General features: G+C 44.3%; 2 protein-coding genes across 9 annotated transcripts in view; one reads left to right on the top strand and one right to left on the bottom strand.

The window, feature by feature from the left end:
* The window catches only part of SDCBP (syndecan binding protein), a 38,935-nt gene extending 36,304 nt beyond the window's left edge, over positions 1-2,631 (top strand). For all 5 annotated transcript variants that reach the window (XM_055318443.1, XM_055318441.1, XM_055318442.1 and 2 more), the window contains 2 exons: positions 115-206; positions 1,447-2,631. In XM_055318443.1, the coding sequence (XP_055174418.1) occupies positions 115-206; positions 1,447-1,501 (147 nt within the window). In that variant the 3' untranslated portion in view covers positions 1,502-2,631. The remainder of the gene's footprint in view (positions 1-114; positions 207-1,446) is intronic.
* Positions 2,632-3,284: 653 nt separating this feature from the next.
* Positions 3,285-21,736, bottom strand: part of NSMAF (neutral sphingomyelinase activation associated factor) — a 57,104-nt gene continuing 38,652 nt past the window's right edge. For 3 of the 4 annotated variants that reach the window (XM_055318434.1, XM_055318433.1, XM_055318437.1), the window contains exons 13-31: positions 21,287-21,463; positions 19,547-19,626; positions 18,902-18,992; positions 18,755-18,818; positions 17,732-17,783; positions 17,508-17,628; positions 16,988-17,119; positions 15,941-15,983; positions 15,429-15,592; positions 13,927-14,035; positions 12,547-12,605; positions 10,019-10,086; positions 9,145-9,212; positions 8,572-8,695; positions 7,011-7,094; positions 5,707-5,857; positions 5,205-5,307; positions 4,948-5,057; positions 3,285-3,985 (exon numbers count right to left, since the gene is read on the bottom strand). In XM_055318434.1, coding sequence (XP_055174409.1) covers positions 3,891-3,985; positions 4,948-5,057; positions 5,205-5,307; positions 5,707-5,857; positions 7,011-7,094; positions 8,572-8,695; positions 9,145-9,212; positions 10,019-10,086; positions 12,547-12,605; positions 13,927-14,035; positions 15,429-15,592; positions 15,941-15,983; positions 16,988-17,119; positions 17,508-17,628; positions 17,732-17,783; positions 18,755-18,818; positions 18,902-18,992; positions 19,547-19,626; positions 21,287-21,463 — 1,895 coding nt within the window. In that variant the 3' untranslated portion in view covers positions 3,285-3,890. The remainder of the gene's footprint in view (positions 3,986-4,947; positions 5,058-5,204; positions 5,308-5,706; positions 5,858-7,010; positions 7,095-8,571; positions 8,696-9,144; positions 9,213-10,018; positions 10,087-12,546; positions 12,606-13,926; positions 14,036-15,428; positions 15,593-15,940; positions 15,984-16,987; positions 17,120-17,507; positions 17,629-17,731; positions 17,784-18,754; positions 18,819-18,901; positions 18,993-19,546; positions 19,627-21,286; positions 21,464-21,736) is intronic. The other variant, XM_055318435.1, reaches the window with a different exon arrangement.

The raw sequence follows: 21,736 nt of genomic DNA, 5'->3' as shown, positions 1-21,736 counted from the left end.
GTCAGATTTTAGAGATCTTAGCAAAACATAAAAGAGGACATACATATTTTTACCAAGAACAGTTTCATATTTATGAAATCCTTAGTATTAATTTTCATTATGTATTTTCAACAGGACTCTCAAATTGCAGACATACTGTCAACATCTGAGACTGTAGTTACTATTACAATCATGCCTGCTTTTATCTTTGAACATATTATTAAACGGTAAGTAAGTAGACAGTACTTCAATTTGATGCTTCTGGTCCTGTGAGTTACAAGAAAGTACAGTGCTTATATTAAGTCCCAAGTCTTTGGTTCTTTTACCTTAGGCGTGACGTGGTATTTATATCTAGAAAAATCATAGAAATTGGTAGGTAAGGATGATCCCTCACAACTTCCCAAGTACTGAATAAAGTTCACCACACACTTCCGAAGTTTTGACATTTTCTAGTAGAAAAGAGGTAAGATGAGCACAATTGGGCAGCCTTTCATCTCAGCTTTCAGTAAAATGGACTGTGGTTGCACTCTGCCTACAGCTTCTCTGCTCAATAGAAATCTACTGTGGTGGCTCATGATGGAGAATTCCTGCCTATGGGATGTCAGGAGTAATGGTTTTTGTTCTGAGAGCATCTGAGGAGACAGGTAGAGGCTTGTAGGGGTGTGGAGTGTGGTGCTACGATGGTCCTCAGAAATGAGGATTAGGCAGCTGAGTAAGGGGAAAGGAGAGAGAGGCAGCAAGTGTTGCTACCTCCCCTAGAACTTTTAAAATCCTGGCTTCTATCAGAGCTGCTTTTGCCAAGCCAACCTAGGTCGTCCTTTCAGAATCTGTCTGGCCTGTGGAAATAAAACATAATACCTTAATAAAATTTTTCAGTTCCTTGGTAGAAAAAAAAAGGGAAGTGTTATAGTCAGGACTCATTGTTCTCAAGTTCTCTTAAACCAGTGCTAGGTTCCCCCCTCCCAGTTCATAACAGTGTTGTCATTTTCCTTGTTTTTCGTCATGAGCTTTATTTTTTTTTATTTATTTTTTTAATATATATATATTTTTAATTTTTATTTATTTATGATAGTCACAGAGAGAGAGAGAGAGAGGCAGAGACATAGGCAGAGGGAGAAGCAGGCTCCACGCACCGGGAGCCCGATGTGGTATTCGATCCCGGGTCTCCAGGATCGCGCCCTGGGCCAAAGGCAGGCGCTAAACCGCTGCGCCACCCAGGGATCCCTTGTCATGAGCTTTAATTTATCTAACTTTTCTAGCCAAGGTTCAGGAGTCATTCATACTAGATGGCAAACAACTAGATTCCCTGAGACTCCTAGATCTGAACTCATTAAAGAGACTTTCCCTTTCCACGATCCCACTTGATGCTCACGAGTGCTAAGTTTGAATGGGAGTTTTCCTGGATTAGCATAGCCTTTCTGAAAAAAGAAACCCAAACCTCACTTTCATAAAGTGACTCTCTTGTAGGATGGCACCAAGCATTATGAAGAGCCTGATGGATCACACCATTCCTGAGGTTTAAAAGTCATGGCACAATGGAAACTTCACCGAACTTCTCCAGTTTACTTCTTGGGCAACTTAACTTTATATTATGCACATGAAGCTTTCCAGGAGCCAGAGCGCATATGCGGCGGCATGATGAAGACCTTTCTATCTTACATTATGGCTGGGAATCTCACTGTTTTGATTGGATATCTTGTTCACACTTCAAGATTGTTGTAGCCTTATCCTGGTTTTACAGATGTGAAACTTTGGACAGATTTACTGATTTTCCTAGAGTAGTTTCTCTACTGGAAACCTGATGCTTTTATAAGCCATTATGATTAGAGTGACTGATACAGTCTGGGCTCTGTGTTAGAACCAATCACCTTTATCTTACATATCAAGTAGTGCTGTTCATATTACTTTAGTTCTGTGGTATAATTGCGTTCTTAATGTGTTGCCATAGTACATGTAGAATGACTGCTTTTGATGCTTTTTTAGTTCTGTGGGTGTGCGTGTGCGCGCGTGTGTAAAACACCGAGTACACTGGTTTCATTCCATGTAAGCATTATACAGTGTATGTAGGTTGTAAGAGATTGTGTTGGTCATCATTAAATTGTAACTACCTTCACTTAATATGCTTGAACTGTCGCCTTAACTGTGTTAAGCATCTAGAATAAAAGCCAAAATAGAACTATTGCTGCCTTTCTAAAACCCAAAATGCAGTTCTATGTTAAACTGAAATGTACACTAGCCCAGAACAATGAAATGATACATACTGAGCTATATAGCATAGCTGCTTAGTTGCATTTGAGATTTTTCTAGTCATTGTGTAATGGAAATTTCTTTCTTCTAAAAGTTACCGGTATTTTAGTTTCTGAGAAATGAGTCACTATGTATTAAATGTAAAAATTCTTGTACCAAATAGGATAACTATTTTGACTTCCTTTATTCACTTGTAGGTTAAGTGGAATAATACCTAATTTTGTCATTTACTCTTAAATTCTGTAACCTACCCTCTTTGAGATCGTCTTAGGATGTTTCCCAGGTAATCTGTTCCATTTCCTGACCCCTCCCTACAAACAAAATGGCAATGACACTTTATCCTGATTTTTTTCTTTTTGGTTTATGTCTATTCCATTTTAATTAAATACATATAAATAAAGTTGACTTTTAGTCTGTTACTGTGTCACTTGGAAACTTTCTGTGCCTTTCACCAAACTTGCACAGGACTTAGAAAACAGGCATGTGAAGTTCCCACCTTGGGCCCGTGGGAGTGGTTTCCCAGAGCAGCTGACACCCAGAATCCCTGAGGAAAGCCCTCTGTGCCTCTGTGCTGAGAGGGCGGGGGTGTCATGAAGAATGTTTCTACCTGCGACCGGTACACTGCGGCCTGCACACTTCAGGCTGTGCAGCAGAACTCACGGAGGCCGCCGGTGCTGCTCCCTGCAACAATTGACACCAAGTCATGTTTAATGATACTTAAAACCAACTTTGAAAACTGGTACCCTGACTCAAGTTTTCCCCCATGTCATACAGCCTACAAAATAAAACTTCTATAGTCTTTAAAAACATTGTCATAGTAGAAAGGGAAGTCAGTAGAGTTGTTTTAGAGCTTACCCTTGTTGAAATTTAGAAAAGCGAGCTGAACAATGCTTCCGGGTTTACCTGCCTTGTTAACTGGATTTGGGTCTGTGTATAGTTCCAGAAATGTAAAAGTGAGGGACACATTACTCAGTACAGTTTTCAAGGGTCAATACTTGCAGTTCTTAAAAGGTACTAGTCTTGGCAATAAAATATTTAAATAAGAAAATGAAAACAGCTTTCATTACAGAAAAATATTTTTAATGTAGAAAAAGGTGAGCATTTAATAGCTATATTGAAATAAACCGTTCTATACACAGTAAATATACTGTTAAAAGAATTGCTGATCTTTCCCCAGGTTCTTAGAATCTGAGGTCAGTAGGTTATACAAAGTAACCATTCATGAAAAACACAGGTTTCCAAAACCCCAATGGGCAGCAATTCTATGGGTCAGGAAGACAGAGCGACTCAGAAGTAGGAGAGAATACTGCAAGTTTTCTTGGAAAATTCAAAATTGTATTTTCTGAAAGTTTTCTCATATCAGTTTATTTAGTATCTCCCGGCTACTTAGCCACCCAAACCTGCCTTCTGCCCATCAGTATCCTGGGATGGTTATTGGCCTCACACATGTAATGTATTCTCCCTAACACTGCCATATCCTTGCCTTGGAAGGATGGCAACTAGTGGCCTTCAGTGAAGTCGCCATGATTTAGGAAGTTTAAAACCACAAATATCTCATGTGGTAAAACTTCTAATTACTATCATTGCACATTCACCAGTTCATTTGAAAGTTTGGTTTAAAAATAAATAGAGTTCGACTTAACATTCAAGAGAGGAAAAGGCACTTAATACTGCAATTTCCAGAACATAATTTGTCTGTCTTCCCCTCCCGTGATGACGCTGCTACACTGTTCGTTCATCCATATACATGTCACAGCACCTAAAAGAAAGAGACCTTGTGGTTAGGTGGTAAGTTGACCGGGGGCCCCCAAGATATACTCTTAAGTACTATGTTGTCTTCTCATCTTGTAATTGGTGTATAAATTAAAAATAACTTTTGGGGAATAAGGAGACACTTAAATGTAAAGCTAAAATAATGGGTTGCAAATAGATATTCCTAGCAGTAGTCAGGATGGGTGAGAGGAGAAGGTAGGGAACCGGTGTAAATTTGCTCATTCCATTTCTACTGGAAGGAGTCAAATGTTTAAAGCCAGTAAGTTGAGAATGACCTAAACAGATCACTTAATATAAATGTTAAGAAATAACCACATAACTGGGTGATAGAGGGAAAGGAATGAAGGTGGTGGTTACTGGTCACAGTGAAAGGTAAATAGATGCTTATAACCAGAGACACTAGAAGAATTAAAAACCATAAATCTTCCAGAAGGTCAAGAGGCAACCATGCAGGTGTAAGCAAATAGAGTGGAAAAAACCCAAAAGAACAGAATAATCGATATGCCTACAATGTGCCCTCTCAATAATGAGGGCACACCTCCCAGGATACAAACTGGAACCTGTCCTTCGAGGAGGAGACCGGGGGTGGGGGTGCGGGAGATTGTTCACATTATTATTTTTGTGTGGTTTTGGGGTTTCTTTAAAAACTATGTGCATATATTTTTAAAACCAGGATTACAGCTTATACTATGGTTTTGAGTTCTCCACGTGGAACTTAATGTACAAACTTCCTTTTCGGAGTCAAATGTCTGTTAACCTAAATCTCAGTCCCCAAGGACCCAAGAGATGCAGCTGGCCTGGCCAACCAAGGTGCTGGAGGGGAACAGCTACGGCACGGGGAGGAACGGTGTGTTTTCTGCCTGGGAAGAGTATGTTTCCTGATGGGAAAAGTAGGTCTGAGTTCAGCATTTTAGGAAGAAAGGTCAAGTCAACTGCATAACTGCTCACCTGTGTGGCCCTGGATTCTCTCACTGATTTTTCCTCCGAGGAGGTCCCAAACAAGCAGTTCACCAGACTGACTTCCAGATAAAACAGAATTTCCATCCCAGATAAAGCATCTGCAAGAAAGGTGCAGAGAGCATCGTCTGATCATTCGTCATGACGGAGGGGCTCGCTCTCACCCTGGCCAGAGCAAACCCAAATGACATGATCACGAACTTGTCTGTAAATGTTTTCACACACTAGTAACTCAAAAAATATATTACCTCTGGGGCTCGTCTGAAGTCATAGAGGAGATGAGCATTCCTGTCTGCACATCTATGACGTTTAGACAGCCGTCTTCCCCTGTGCTGAGGACGTGGCGACTGTCTGCGACACAAGGAGACACGGCTTCAGAAGTGTGTTGTGAAGGATTCTGACATTTTACCTCTGGCATAATGTTCACTTTCCTTCTCCTTGAGCTACCTGTACTTGCCAGATGATTCTCCTCCCCTTGAAATGCTTCTAAGACACCGGGCTGCTGACCCTTGGGTGTGAGTGCGTTTGCATCTTATACATTAGTTTCTCTGGGGAGCTGACGAACTAAGAACCATTTCCGCTACAGCTTTCCTGTAGGTGCCGATGGCCCGAGTATACGCTATGGGGCCGGGACGCAGCCTGACATCCAGGCAACACTTTTATCAGCACTGTTTTTCTCTTTACGTTCTTCTTATTTAAAATCATTCCGATTCCCCCAGTTATCATCTGTATTACAAAGGATAATACTACCTGGGCTAAACGCAGTATCACACACGGTCCCCGAGTGACACGGGATCTGGTGCAACATGGTGGCCGTGGTGAGGTCCCAAATATTCACCGTGCCTTCTTTGGTGCCTGAAACCAACAGTGTACTCGCAGCGTTTAAACTAATTGTATCTACCTAAGGAAGAAAACAGAGTAGTCCGCTCAGAGTTACGGTCATGAGCTGTTCCCCTGGCTGGCCGAGCAAGGTTCTGCTCCGCCGTACGGTGTGCTGACGTGGCTCATGCAGATGGCCTTCACCATTGCTTACTGAATTATTTAAAAATTAAATTCTTCATATGCTAGTGAATAAAATGAAATACTCGTAGGGTAAATGGAATTTTTTTTTTTTTAAGATTTATGATTTATTTTGAGAGCACATGCGAGAGTGAGTGGGAGGAGTGGCAGAGGGAGACAATTTTCAAGCAGACTCCCCACTGAGTGTGGAGCCCAACTCTGGGCTCGATCCCGTGATTCACAAGATCACGACCTGAGCCCGACACCAAGAGTCAGATGGTTAGCCGACTGAGCCACCCGGGTGCCCGATTTGCTGTCTCAAAATAGCCTAAAATTGAGTTTCAGAATGATACCTCCATGAATTACACATCGTACACGGTGCCAAACGGTCTGAAGCACAGCTGGCCCATGGTTACCTGAGGGATTTGGGAGAAGCCGGGGTCTCGCAGGGTTATGTTTCCAGGCCCACCCGGAGTTAATACTATGTAAAGATTTCTCAACCTCAGCTCAACTGTCGACCATGAAAATCAGGCATCAATTCACCACCTCAGAGCAAAGGCAGTATTGTCAGCTCTAGTGGGAGATGCAGCAGTGGGACCCAGGGGGACTGGAGGGGACGGAACAAGTGACGCTATGGGGCCGGGAAGCGCTAGCTTCAGTCCTGCCCTGGCTCAGGTGCACTTCCCTGGGCCACCCCAACATCAGGTCCGTGTCTTCGCCTGTCGGAGGGCGTCATGCTAGAACAGACGGCCCCTTCCACCTTCTGTGTCAGAAAACACGAAAGCCGAGGAGGCACACTGTGTTGCCCCAAATAGTTTGAGGGTGTCCAAATATTCAATGTCTCGGAAATCTGATGGGACCATAGCTAGTTGTTGGGAACCAGCAAACTGGAGGAAAAAAAAGACAAAGCAGACTTGGAAACCCAAAGAGTCCAGGCTCTCTTCCAATAAGCATAATAAAATGAGAGAGAAAAATGGACACACAGCTAAAACCAAGCCCTGCCCCCTCCTCTGGCCTCAGGCTCAGCGGGGAGCAGCGCTGTTGCTGGCACTCACACTGACGTCGTGTTCCAGCTCGGCCAGCATGTCAAACCGCTGTCTCCTGGTGCATGTCATTTCCGCAGGAACACCAGACCACACCTAAGGTGGAATATATTGCAGAAGGTATTTGTTGAGCACGAAAAGCATTTCTAACACATTCGAGAAAAATGCTTGACTGACCAACTTCCAGTTAATGTACTTGCCAAGAAAATATCGCTGTTTCTCACTTTACATGAGAAATGCTTCTGGCTCCTCTCCTGCAGTGCCCAGGCTTTTATTCCGGCCACAGGCACTCCCGAGTGCTGGTGCCTGTGTCTGTTTCTACCCTTTGCACTCGTGGCTGTGATTTATATGCGGACTAAGGAAACCTGAGTGCAAGCGCGTTGTAGTGTGTCTGTTAATGTTTTGAGAAGACCCAAAAAGGCAAGTCACCAAAAAAAAATTAATAGAATTTGGTGTAGGCAAGGGAATTTATAAGAATGGGGGGAAATCCTGAAAAACTCTTGAAGGAATTCTAACAGTTTTAGGTTCTTGCTTTCTTTTTACATAAATGCAAACTGGAAACTGAATATGATGAATACTGTGGGGTGTTTGCCAGACAGTTGTGGAGGGTTCCAAAGAAGGGGCTGAGGATGGCCCCGCATCAACAGAACGGTGAATGAATGTGTGTCCGCCTGTGCTAACTTGAAATAAAATGTGTCCTCTTTCCATGATTCCCCACTTTAACTTGACATTTTCTAATTAACTGGTTAACTGTTAGTCCTAACTGTGTGAGATCAGATGGGCTGCTACTGTCTACAGCTGGCCCTTGAACAAGGCTGGGGTGGTTGGGGGTGGGGGGCGACACCCCACCCCATGCAGGTGAAATCTACTTATAACTCTGACTCCCGCAAAGCTTAACTGCTAATAGCCTACTGCTGACTGGAAGTCTTACCAGTAACATGAACAGCTAACATAGTTCGTGCTGCACGTATCATAGACTGTAGCCTTACAATAAAGCTAGAGCAAATAAAATGTTAAGCAAATCATAAAGTGAATTTACAGTACTGTACAGATTTATCGACAAAAATCCACTTATAAGGGGACCTGTGTAGTTCAAACCTGTGGAGTTCAACGGTCAACTGTATTTCTCTGTTAACTCTGTCTTGTGAATTCCACATCGTTCCAACCCCCCGGTTGAGCACACATGGCACAAAAAAATCATGAAGACTTCCCGTTGAAAAGTACACAGGTTAAAAAAACACAGGTAACAACATTCAGCATCTTTCTATGTCACTTACACACTTTGTGAAAAATAGTGAAGTGACTGAGCACATTAACAACAGGTAGACAATGGTTTATAATACTTGTATTAACCAAACATTTTAAAAATATTCTATTTATTTATTCACAAGAGACACACAGAGAGAGGCAGAGACATAGGCAGAGGGAGATGCAGGCTCCTCACAGGGAACCTGATGTGGGATTCAATCCCGGTACCCCAGGATCACGACCTGAGCCAAAGGCAGACGCTCAACCAATGGGCCACCCAGGCGTCCCTTACCCAAACACTTTAAGTTAGAAAATATATACAGACCTTCACTGTGGAGTCCCATGATGCAGAATACAGTCGGTTGTCATGCCAACAGATCTTACTAACGGCATCATCGTGTCCCATTAACGTGTCCTGGCGTCTTGCAAATGCTATAGAATAAAAATAGCTGACATAAAAGATAATGAGAACTATTAAAAAGCATTCCAAGAAAAAAAAAAAAAAGCATTCCAGCTTCATTCTGAGACTCTTAAACACATATTATGTTGTTTAATTCTAATCTTACTGAGACTCGCTAGAATTACAAATTACTTGTTCTCATCTTACTGAACCAAAATACTCAATATCTGAACTTAAAACTAGAAGTCTCCAGGTCTGGCTCATTTGTGTTTTTACCTCAGTTTAAACCACAGAGTGAGAGAGTCCTGCTGGAGAAATTATTAGGTTCAATAATCATAGTAAAAGCCACCAGTACTATTTTTAGCTAATATTTGTTCCTTTTTGGAAACAACACAGTAGAAGACCTGTGCCACCAGCAGAAGACCTGTCCTTCCTGCTTTTCGTCCCCAGAGATCGCTAGGCCGAGTGAGGAATTACACCGGGAGCCCAGATACATACACGTTATTATCCCATGAAGAACTTATGACAGTGGCATCTCCTGGCAAAAGTAAACAAGATGATAAAGCCTGAAATGCAAATGGTTCAGCATTAATTATTTACAATAATTAGTAAATCCCTAACACGGTAAAACTAACTTGTAAGCTGCCCCCAAAATTCATGCTCAAATTCTATTTACTTTTGTCCTCCTCACGTTTGGAACTTTTTTTTTCCATTGGCTAATTCCAGATGCTTAGTTTCCTCCCAAACGTAAGAAAGAAAGTCAAAGCGTGTCCAGTGCATGTGGATCTAGCCTGAGGATTTTTAGGGGCCCTGGTGGCCCTCAGGGCGCTGGGCTGGAGGAGCTCCTAGCCTGGGTAAATCGTGAGGGGAGGGTGGGCTGCGTATTATCCTTAAGACGTCTCTGGACTACAGACTTGCACAGGTAGGGAGAACTTCCAAAAATCTGTAGGGAACTTCAAAACCTTTTGGGTGGTTTACATTAACAGTAAGATGCATTTTTCTTTTTTTTCAGAAGAATTGGTTTTCAAGTATTTGGTGTCCTACCAACTCAGAAATGCATACATTATTTAAAAGACACAGACATGTTTAGTTTGCCAGTTCCAGAAAAGGAAAGATTTACTATGGAGAAGTCTACTGGGTGGCACTTCTAGTTTTCCAGACTACAAACCAAATCACGGTATTATGAGAAAAAGGCACCCTGAAAAAATTTTAATTGAATTGAGAAGTAATCTCACTGAGGCATTCTGTAGACACCCCATGGGAATAAACCCAATTGCTTGGGGAGAAACGAAATGCCAGTATAGGTGCGTATAACACAAACTGCTGCATGAACTTCCATCATACCACTGGTTTAAAATTAAAGTGAACTCACCATATTTGAAAATGATATGCTTCTTTGTAGCATTTTGGATTCCTTAGAGAACATCTTCAAGGTGGAATCTGATTTAACAATGAGAAGGGAAACGTATGAGAAAGATTTCCTGACCCTTCCAGAGGTCAAACGCCAGCCAGAGACCAGCAGGCAGTGGGGGTGGCAGGTGGGGCCCCCTCTGGGGACCTGTCAGCCCATGACAAGGACACTGTTGCATCCCCAGTGCAGGACCAGCACCCTGCTCACATTTCAGCAGGACTGAATGTGGAGCGGGCCTCGTCACGGACAGAAGCTAAGAGTTCGAGAAGAATAAAGTAGCAATTTTATAAAGACCACAAAAATTATAGCAATATGTTTTGTTTTGTTTTGTTTTTTAACAGATGGCCTAATTATGGTGTGATGCCCCTGTAGAGAATTAGCATTTCTGGAGGAACCAGATTTCCTAAATAATAATAAAGTAGGGATTAAAGTTTCCTCTCCTAACAGAAGCTTTAAAAAGTGTAGCAGAATAATCTCTTGAAAATCGAGACTTGCAAAAATGACACTGAGCTCCAAACATCCCCTATTTGAAGCAAGTAACACATTGCCCAACTTGTAAACATACAACATGACAGCTAAAAGGTCAGAGTGAGCCTTAAACAATTTCTTCTGTATAGTAAAATTTAACGTTTCTTTTTTTTTTTTTTTAAAGATTTTACTTATTTATACCTGAGAGACGCAGAGAGAAACAGAGTGAGAGAGAGAAAGGCAGAGACACAGGCAGAGGGAGAAGCAGGCTCCACGTGGGAGCCTGATGTGGGACTCGATCCCGGGACTCCAGGATCAGGCCCAGGGCTGAAGGCGGGCGCTAAACTGCTGAGCCACCCGGGGATCCCCAAATCTAACGTTTTGACCTAATTTTCTCAACACCGACATACCAAGTCCTGAGACTTCATAAAGTGGAAAACATTTCCAGCATCAGCTTGGAAGCAAAGTCCAAAGAGTGAGCACAGCATTCCCTGAACTTGGCCCTGTGGGGCCTTCCTGAGACTCTCCCGACCGACCTGCCTTTGATCCCGCAGTTCCGAGCATTCGCCTCAAGGTCAGCAGCAGCTTATTACCCTGGGGCAGCCTCAGGGAACCGAAGCCCGCCCTCCGGGCTGCGTGTAGCCCCACGGGCAAGGATGCTGTTCTCCCCAACAGACTCCCTCCCCGTGCTAGAGGCGACCCCGACAAAGGCTGCCGAAGAGCCAGGCTCCCAGCTGAGGGGCACCCAGGTGCCCAGGCAGCGAGGTGTACACCCCGGGTGTGAGCAACACGGGTCCCTTCGGGGTGACCATCAGGATATGTATAAATCAAGAATACGAGTTATTAACAGAAGAAACAAACAGGAAAAAAAAAAAGCTCTTGACTTAAAAAAAAAAAAAAGGACCCGCTTTCCCCTTTATTTGGTAAATGTACAAAGAAGTGATAATCGTGCTTAATGAGCCTCAGGGCCTTACGGCCTGGACGCTCCCCAGACTCGTGGTTTACAAGGTCATCCAAGTACAACAGACTGAAGGACTGGATGAAGCACATCAGGCAAATCCGGCTAAGAACGCAGGCTCTGCTTAAAGATGAAGCTTTCCAGAGGCCTGTGGTCTCGTGTTACGAGGCTGGCACTCTGTGCGGGCAGGATCCTGGGGAAACGCAGACGGCATCGCCGTGTGACCCCAACGGGGCCCAGTCGTGTCCTGCATGGTCGCTTCCTCTGGCCACAGCAGAATCATCACCTACGCTTTGGGGAACATTCTGCTTTACGCATCCTGGGATTGCACTTGAGAGAGAGAGAGGAATGACGTGCTACAGGTCATAAGCCATTACAGAACCTGAGTGTGGTGACTGATTGCTCTGGAAGCGTTTAGTTGCAGAGCACCACTGCCAAGCTTAATCAATGAAAAACATAATTCCGTATGATAAAGAAAGGCTAAGGAACAAGTACCCTGCAGGCAGCCAGCTACTAACTCTGCCAGAACAAGCTGTCTTAAAAAACAGAAGCAGGATGGCCAAGAATTTGATAACGTATAAGGACATTAACAACGTGGGAGTAAGTTTTCCAGGGAAATTCTAGAACACACACCCTGAAGTATGTACCAACTGACAAAAGGGAAAACCTTAACAGCGAACGAACGCACACTTGCAGGCGCTCCAGCACACCACGCCCTGGGGCATCCTGCGCTGGACCGACCCTCCACTGTCAGGCCTGTTCTTGGCTCAGGCAGAGCCGTGGCGAATGTGCAAGGGTCCTGCGGCAACGGCAAAAGCCCCCGCTGAGCAAGAAGATGGGAAATAAGCTCCTTCTGCCCTGTCCCTTAAATTTCCAGAAACAGAAAGGCATTTTCATGATTGTTTTGGCAAACTGCAAAGACATGTTATGTTAAATGCCACGAACTGCTCAAAATTCACTTTACGTGGAGGCAGCACATTCCAGCGCAAATCCTTGACCGAGAGCTAAGAAACCTGGATACTGCACGGTTCCAGTAAGCCACTTTTCAGGCAGGAAGACATACCTTGTGAGGTTGTAAAGACAGAGGACCCGTTGCAAGAGACCGCTATCCCAGTAACTGCCCTGTTGAAAGACAGAGTGTTAGAAGTCACCAACCACCGGGTGCTGGGACGCTAGTCTCTTTCAAGTCCTCGATTTCATTTTACCAGGTTTCTGTATTTTCTTCTGTCAGAGCTTGTCTGCTGGATCTGCCCCCCCCACCCCTCACATTACACCCCCACTACCAATTTGAATTTAGTTTTGGCAATACCCGTGGCTAGAAACCACTCCCGGTCTCAGCTTTCCTAGCTGCCTGATTCAAAGTTGAATACGTTCCTGATGCCGGGAAATGTGCTTCTTTTTCGATTCCACCTTATGTGACTATCCCCGAAATTACTGAAAGTCTTCTTTACAAGCACTTCACTTGCTTGACTTCTGAATCGAATTTACCAGAGAATCTGTACGGTAATGATACCACTGTCTGGTTCAACCATTTCCTCTTACAGGTTCATTCATGTCTTCACTGCCTTGGACAATAAGGCCTCTTTCTATGTGTCACTTAGAGAAGTTGAGGAAAGGAAAGCCACTGTTATCATCAATAAGGTGGAACTATGTATATCTTTGCAGGAGGTTGTGCTCTGATCTGGAGCCATCGATCTGAAGCAGACTGGGACCTTCAGTCCCATCCACAACAAATGGTGTCTGTGATACCAACATGTCAGACACGATGTCTACGGCCAAGGTGCAGGCCAATGGGCTCGTCTCTGAGCCTGGGTTTTCTCATCTGTAACAGGATGTGGCTGAGGGGAGGGCCAGTGTTTCTCAAGCCTTTCTGTCAAAATGTGTAAATATCTGTAATGGCAGAAGTCTGAACCCTCATAACCCCTCCGGGTCTGACAGGAAGTCCTTTTTTTGAAAGTATAGGTATTATTTTTAAAACTCCTGGGAACTTAGCCCTTTGATCTAGAAAGCCCTAGAAAGACCAGGGGGTAGAAATGACAGCATGGAAGGCTGACATAAATCTATTTCTTTTTAAAGATTTTATTTACTTATTTGACAGAGAGAAAGAGAGAACAAGCAGAAAGAGCGGCAGAGAGAGAGGGACAAGCAGGCTCCATGCAGGGAGCCAACATGGGGCTCGATCCCGGCACCCTGGGATCATGACCTGAGCCGGAGGCAGACTGGGCCACCCAGGCGTCCCCAGAAATCCATTTTGTGCCAAACCTTCCCTTGCCACATTGACCTCAGGTGGCTGATCACTATAGATGTTTCAGGGGGATAAGAACTCTCAAGACGAATCAAAGTAACGCTGAGAGGGACTCCCACCCCCTGGACTCCACAGACAACAGCGTCTCTGCAGGCCAAGGGCCCGGGTTCTGCACGGACAGCACGGGGACGTTCTTACTCTTTGTGGATCTTATACTGGTCGTGTAACTGCAGCTTGGCGATGTTATTCCAGGCCAGGGTTTTGCTTTCTTCCGTCAGGTCTTCAAAGGACTCCTCACCTGGAGAGACTACAGTGAGCTGTGGCTGAGTGAGGCACCTCACTTATCACCGCGGCAGACAAGCAGCACCGCCCGCGACGTCCCGTTCAAGCCAAACGACCAAGGAGGCACCGCCCCGAGACCGAACTACTCGGAACGGGCCTGCTGCACAGCTCCCTGTTTGTCAAGGGAAGTGAAAAAATGTGTAATCTAAGAAAGGAAAAAAAAAATCCTTTGGAGAAAGACGACAAAGTTTTCTTTGAAATATACCGGTCCTTTTACACTCTTAGCAGTGTTGGCCAACGTGTCGCTCGGCCGCTGACTTAGGAACTTCAGGAAGTACGAGGCTGAGTAACTATTTCCTTGTCAGGAATCGCTGCAGAAGCCGGTTTGTTCCCCAAAAAGGCTGCGGGTTCACTTTGGTGCTGATGGGGGAGAAAGCGGCCTGGCGCCCGGGCCTGGACAGGTGACGCCGGCCCTCCCGTGCCACGAAGGCCTGGAACAATCACCCTCCGGTGCAATCACAGGACAGTGGGATGAGCCTGGTGACTAAGCGGGCCCGGCTTTGAGAGGCGTCACAAGATCATCCCATGGTCTCTCTGACTTAAGCCCGGGGGCATTATCTCTCAGAGGCCTGCTGGCTAGCCCTGGGTCCCCGCCGCCAGCAGCCCTCCACGCCCGGCGCCCCCGGCCCCAGAGCAGATACGCCTGCAGGGGCTGAGCACTCACGTGACCCCCCCCCCCCTACACAGAGTGCGGGCCCCCTGGGAGCCTGCGGGCTTGAGGCTGTGCTTGGTGAAATGTCCGACAGGGAAGCTGGGAGAAGGTGAGTAGCCTCTCCTCCTCCTCCACATACTAGATGTGACACGAGGTCACGTCCATTTTAGCACCCCGCACACACTGGGGGGGACTGTGTGTCTGTTCCAACGACTGAGTAGGAAAAAAGAATCAAAGACGACAAAGCACCCTGAATTCGAGATCTGTGGGGAAGGAGGAGGAGAATTAGGGACAGAGGAAGGAAGTCCTTTGTGGGAGAGCCAGGCGGGCCAGCAGGGCCAGCAGCCGGGTGTGAAAGTGACGGGCTGAGCAGCCAACGCTGCCTCGGAGAACCCGACAAACGAAGGAGAACCCGAGCCACAACAACAACAAAGCACTGCCAAGTCTCATGTAAAATGAGTAATACCACCGGGAAGTAAAAGGAACTTGTTTTCCTTAAAATCAGCTGTTAAACACAAATGAAACAACAACAAAAACAGGCTTGTCGGAGCTGTTTTTCAGGAGAACTGCAGCAGGACGCCCGCACGCAACCTCTGTCTGCCACACGACAGTTCAGGTTTCCCCTGGCCTTCGGAATCTTCAGGAACATCTCAATCAGAAAAGAGAAACAAAGGGTGCTCACATTTATTCTCTTTACAGAACTCACCTGGAGAATCTGCCATGGGAGCATTATGACTATAGGTTTGGGAGAAATTTTTAAACTTTGGGGTGATCCGTCGTGGATGTGGCGTCACGAAGAGTTGTTTCGGCGTCTGGCCAAACTCCAAGATTTGGGTCAGCATGGCTACTTTCTCATCAGGGTCCTCGATGCTTTAGGACAGAACACAAATAATGCAGTGAACCACGAGGTTCAAGTTCTTTGAAAGCATAAATGTCAAATAACTTAAATTAACAGGAGACAGATTTAACCCTCAAAGAGTAATAGAGACTGACTACATGCCAGGACTGTCTAAGCCTCACCACACATCTTTAGAGAATTTTCAGAGGCTCGGTACCTTACCGAGGGGGGAAGGATATCTTCCTTCCTTTACGGGGGAAGCAAAATATGATTCATTGTAAAATTTCCACACCTTAATATGATCAAAGAGCTGCATTAATCGTTTAGACAAAAAGATATTTCGTGACTCAAGTAGAAACTCCTTCTAGACATACAGGTACCTGTTAAGGTCTACGCCTCCTTCATAGGTCAGGGGATGAAATACTGGAGAAAAAAAAAAGAGAGATGAAAAACACTCTTGAAAGAGGTGCTGTTTGGTTTATAATAGGCGCGCTCTTGTACAGAATCTTAAAAACTCAACAACTTGAAACTTCTATTCAAAGAAACTGATGGTCAGTTTGCACAAACAGACTGGTAACATCCAACAGCAACAACTATCAACTTGAGTTATTATCTTTTGCTGAGCAGAAAGTCAACGGGCAGGTGAGACAGTCTGTTATCTCCAGATATTTGCCAATTAGCACTTCTGCCCCCAGGGGAAGCACAAATCACCTGCACTGCCCAGCGAGGGAGGTCAGGCCGGAACTTCCAGCTCCTCTGACCTGCTAGCACCACCCAGCAACCTGGCGGCAGGTAAGAAGGAACCTGAGCAGGACGTGTATCATGCTGGCTTCTTTCTGATCAATTAGTAAGAAGCCCTGGGGCCCTTCAGAGGAACTAGGGGTGCCCTTCTATCATATTCTGATTTAGTTTAAGATTTTATTTATTTGAGAGAAGGAGAGAGAGAGAGAGAGAGAGAGGGAGGGAGGGAGGGAGGGAGGGAGGACGGGGGCAGGGGTGGGGGGAGCAGAGGGAGAAGGATAAGCGGATTCCCCGCTGAGCAGGGAGCCCGATGTGGGGCTCCATCCAGGACTTAATGACCTGAGCTGAAGGCCGACAGACGCTTAAAATCCACCAGCTGAGCCACCCAGGCATGCCAAGATTGAGTTTTAATTGGAATTAGTGAGTGGGATGGAGAGTACATGCTAAAATTGGAAGACTGGAAAAACAGCTCTCAGAATCATGGTGGGGTTGGGGTTCTTTAGGCAAAAGTGCTTCCTCCTCTGTTACTCAGTATCTGATGCAGGGCCACTGAGCTGGGAGCCTCTGTTTGCGGATAGAAGATGCTTCTGCTCAACACATGAGCCTGACTGGTCTGGCCTTGATTTTTACTTTTTTGCTTTTGTTTTCGTCTAATGTGCTATGAAATTTCCGAGACTCTCACGCACCATTATGGGCCCCAACGGCATCGCTCCCTTTTTGCTTGTAGCCAAATATCAGATCGATCCACTCGTGGAGGTGCTCGGACACATAATTGCTTTCCAACGCGTCTTTGCTCTTCTGGAGAAAATCCTCGGGACCTATTAGATTAAACTCGATCAAAACATCAGTGTCTTGGTTTACTGTCTCCCATTTCTTCTGTCTATCCATATGTAGCTAAAGCTTCTAGGAGCGGGTAGAGGTACATATTTCTTAATGAGGTTTTTCTTTGCCTCCATCATACAAAATATAAATTTTGGCAGGGAGAGGGGAGTGGTGAAAATCATCTTTACAACATTTAGGTATTCCACGTTTTTACATTGTAGACTCACAGACTATTTCTGATTTGGAACAGGACTGACAGCGCCTCATTTACATAGAGAATTATACTATTAGTTTTTAAAAATCCAGGCATCTAAATCATAATACTGAAATGGTCCCCCCAGGTGAAACATTGCTCTAAGTCAGTACTTCCAAGGTGGTACTCACTCCGTGCCCAGGGGGGAAGTTCCACATCATCAACCATCTGTCCTCCTTGTCTCTTTCCCAGATCCAACTTCAGATTATTGACTAAAAAGCTGACATCATCACCATAGAATTCTGGAATCAACTGAAAGTTTCGCGGGGGTGGGGGAGAGAACAGCAATGAACATTTTTTTAAAGTAGTTAGAAACCACAAGTCCAGTGAATTATTAGCTTTATTAACTGCTTACCTCTTTAAAATCTGTTGCACCATCCAAACAGTTTTTCCAAGTTTCTCCAATACTAGATAAAAAAAAGTAAAAAAAAATTAACTGATCTGAAGTCTTGGGTCTGGAAATAGCAACCACAGCACTGTCTATACACCTAAGTGTTGTCCTACACTTCACCTGTATTAACCTGTTTCTCTAACTCATTATTCTCAACAACTGTGTCAGGATCCCCCTTTGACAGAAGAGATGAGACGGCTCCTCTGAGCTCATGCGGGGAGTGACACGGGGTGAGGACATAGATGCAGACAGGGCATCTCCAAGCCTACACCATGAGCCTCCGTGCACGCACACTGCCTCATTGACAGACCAACACAGGGTGGTACATAAACACGGATAATCTAGCACGGCTGTTTCAATAGCTCATTTCAAAAAGAATTCAAAATAAACATGCATACAGTTTAGAAAAAGACTGGAGAGACATAGACCTAAAAATTAATAATGAATATTATCTAAGTGTGGTTGGGAGGTCAAGTGAACTTAATTTTCTTCTTTGTATTTTCTAACTTTTTGGCAAGGAAATATTCCTTTTATAATTAAAAAAAAGTCATTTAAATACTTATAGGAAATTATATTCAATTCACAGCAGAATTATTTAGAATAATGAGATACTGGAAACAGTCTAAATGTCCAACAATGCAGAGACAGTGAAAATACTTAAATTATGGCATATATTAGGATGTGATACAATAATTTAAAAGTCACTGAAGAACATTTGATAAGATGGGGAAAACTTCAACATATAATACAAGGCTAGGACAGGCAGGACAAAAGCTGTATTTAAAAGAAGTTCTTACACACACACACACACACACACACACACACACACACACACACATGACTAGAAAAAGCCTGAAAGGAATAAAAGTACCCATTAGTGATTCTTTACATTTTTTGACATTTTTGTATCCAGGTTTTTTGAGCAAACATATTGTATGTTTATAATTAGAAAGTTTAAAAACTGGTAGGTGAAGCATTGGGTCAAACCTGTTGAACATTCGGTCTGCATTATCAAATCTTCCATTCTGCAGGCACAGCATGTACTCGGGTGCTAGAGGGGAAATCAGAGTTAAGTGAGAGAACAGAATCCCTGAAGAATCCACATGAATTGGGAGGGTTGATAAAGAATCTTACCAATCCTAACAAGATAAAATAGCACATAACCCGGGGAAGAGTAGTGACTGCCGTACATGAACTTTGGCTCTGGCATTTCCTGGTAGCGTGCCTACAACAGATGGAGAGAGATCCTGCTTAGATGTTGGCCATGAAGATAGTGACTGACTCAACTGGTCAAAGCCTAAAATTGGGACATGGATACATATCCCTTAGTTTCTCTCTTAAAGGGGAAAAGGAGAAAAGAAGACAGGGGAAAAACTGTGAACACACACAGTATTCCTGTGACAAGTATTTTGCTTTTCTTGGCTCAGTGGGCACAACACTGGGCTGGATTGAACAGAATTGATTTTATTTGTCTCTTATGTGATTTACCAGAGAGCACCTTCGTGCAAATAAATGAGTAAACTGATTTGTGATCAAGCCACAGTCTCCTATGTCCTGAATTGTAGGCAGAAGAAGAAACGGTGGGTGGGTGAGCAGCTAATAAACTTATAGGGGAAGGCAGAGGGCAGAGAGGAAAGTAAGAAAAATAGGATGTAGATCCTCTAGTCACTCATCATAGACCTCCCCTAAGTCTTGGAGAAAGGAGTTTCCCTTACTACAAAAACAAAGGCCATGGCTCATGGAGCCGCTTAGAAGCCAGGCATCCCCAAAACCACGTACCAGGAGTCTCTCCAGCCGTTCCTTGTTTAGGGCCCCTACTGGCCTGCTAAGATCCCGGAAGGTTCCTGGATTTGACAAATCTATAGAAATAAATACATTTTAAAAAATGAATTAAAATAAAGCAGGCAAGCTTATCCTTAATAACATTATCTCCTCCCCATAATGGATATATAGGAACACACATTTCTTTCCACAAATAATTCTTTTTTTTTTTTTTTTAAGATTTATGAGAGAGAGAGAGAGAGACAGACAGACAGACACAGGCAGAGAGAGAAGCAGGCTCCATGCAGGGAGCCCGACGTGGGACTCGATCCCGGGTCTCCAGGATCACACCCTGGGCTGAAGGCAGTGCCAAACCGCTGAGCCACCCGGGCTGCCCTTAAAGATTGAGACAGACCCATCAGAATTATAGTATTTCTGATAGTCACTTACATAGCTGTAAAGGTTAGGGCTTGAGTTCCGAGTTAGCAAGTCACTCAAGAGTAGCAGCTCTTTAATTTTTTTTTTTTTTTTATTTATGATAGTCACACACAGAGAGAGAGAGAGGCAGAGACACAGGCAGAGGGAGTAGCAGGCTCCATGCACCGGGGGCCCGATGTGGGATTCGATCCTGGGTCTCCAGGATCGCGCCCTGGGCAAAAGGCAGGCGCTAAACCGCTGCGCCACCCAGGGATCCCAGAGTAGCAGCTCTTAATTGAAAACGCCCTGATTACTGATTTTTTTTTTTTTTTTTACTGGTTTCAAAAAGAACTATGTTCCAAGGAAAACAACAAAAAATAATCACATTTTAAAAGTCAGTATTCTTCTACCAAGATTTAAAGTTGATTAGAGTGAATATTATTATTCTCTGATAATAACATAATACGAGAATTGGGGACGGAATATTTATCAGAGGAATAAATTATCATGTTCCGAGAAAGTCTCTTATTTCTTTCAAGTGAAAGGGTTTGAGCAGAAGGAATTCACTGCTCACAATATATAATTTAGACTATTACAAAATCAAATTATAATACAGTCACATTTTTGTTACAATAACTTGAGAGAAATACATATACCCCAGGGTTAACATGGTTCTCTCTCATTTATGTAATTATTGATTTTTGTTTCCTCCTTTAAATATTCCAGTACTTCCTAAATGTTCTATAATGCATGATTACTACTTTTGGCAACCACATGCTTGAGTGTGAATTTTATCTTATTTTATTTTTTAAAGACGTTATTTACTCATGAGAGACACACAGAGAGAGGCAGAGACATAGGCAGAGGGAGAAGCAGGCTGGAGAGCCTGACGTGGGACTCAACCGCAGGACCTGGGATCATGACCTGAGCCAAAGGCAGACGCTCAACCACTTAGCCACCCAGGCGCCCCTTGAGTGTGAATTTTAAAACAACAGGACAATCTAAGACAAATTTTCAAAGTGAAAAACTTAAAAGTATCTCAAGTGTGGTCGTTACAGGTAATAACGCCAACATCGGCTTAAAATCCTAGGCATACGTTCTGGGCGGGTCTTTCCAGAAGTCTGCGAGTCCTCTTTTCAGGATTATAAGACTTTAAGGGAGAGTGGAGAAAACACATAAAGAACCCCCAGAATTTAGATAACGCTGATCCAGTACATCAGAACGGAAGCTAGCAACCTTTGTTACAAGAATCCAGATGGGTTCTAATCTGTTTACACATACAACACGGCTGGCAATCGGAACACCCCCTTTCCTCCAGAAACCCCACCCTGTGGCATTTACCAAGCTCGGCACTGCAGTAGTCGCTGATGATCCAGGGGAACACGGGGTACTGCGACAGGTCGTTGCAGCTGCGGTCCGCCAGGTTGTTGAGGTGGAGCAGGTACTGGTAGTTGGAGAGGTGGCCGCGCTGCCACTGCAGCGTGTAGCTCTCGGCCGTGCGCTCGGCCACGTGGTGCTCTGAGGGGAACAGGGCCCGCAGGGTCACCGCTGAACTTGGCCAACCCTGGCTACATTATACTGAGCGTAAGAAACTAGAGGCTTTACATATAGATTCTTCGATGCATTTTTTGAAAAATGCATTTTAAGAAAGCGAAGTAGGCCGTGGCTGGTTTTCACCAAACACCTGTTGCACTGAGCTGGCCTATCTCCCAAAGATATTCGCCAGGAGGGAATATTATTACATATATGATATAAAATACATCATATATATTAAATGTTTGTTGTAAAACA

This window comes from Nyctereutes procyonoides, unplaced genomic scaffold (genome assembly GCF_905146905.1).
Source record: "Nyctereutes procyonoides isolate TBG_1078 unplaced genomic scaffold, NYPRO_anot_genome, whole genome shotgun sequence".
Taxonomy (NCBI): domain Eukaryota; kingdom Metazoa; phylum Chordata; class Mammalia; order Carnivora; family Canidae; genus Nyctereutes; species Nyctereutes procyonoides.
This window is presented reverse-complemented; position numbering and strand designations above follow the sequence as displayed.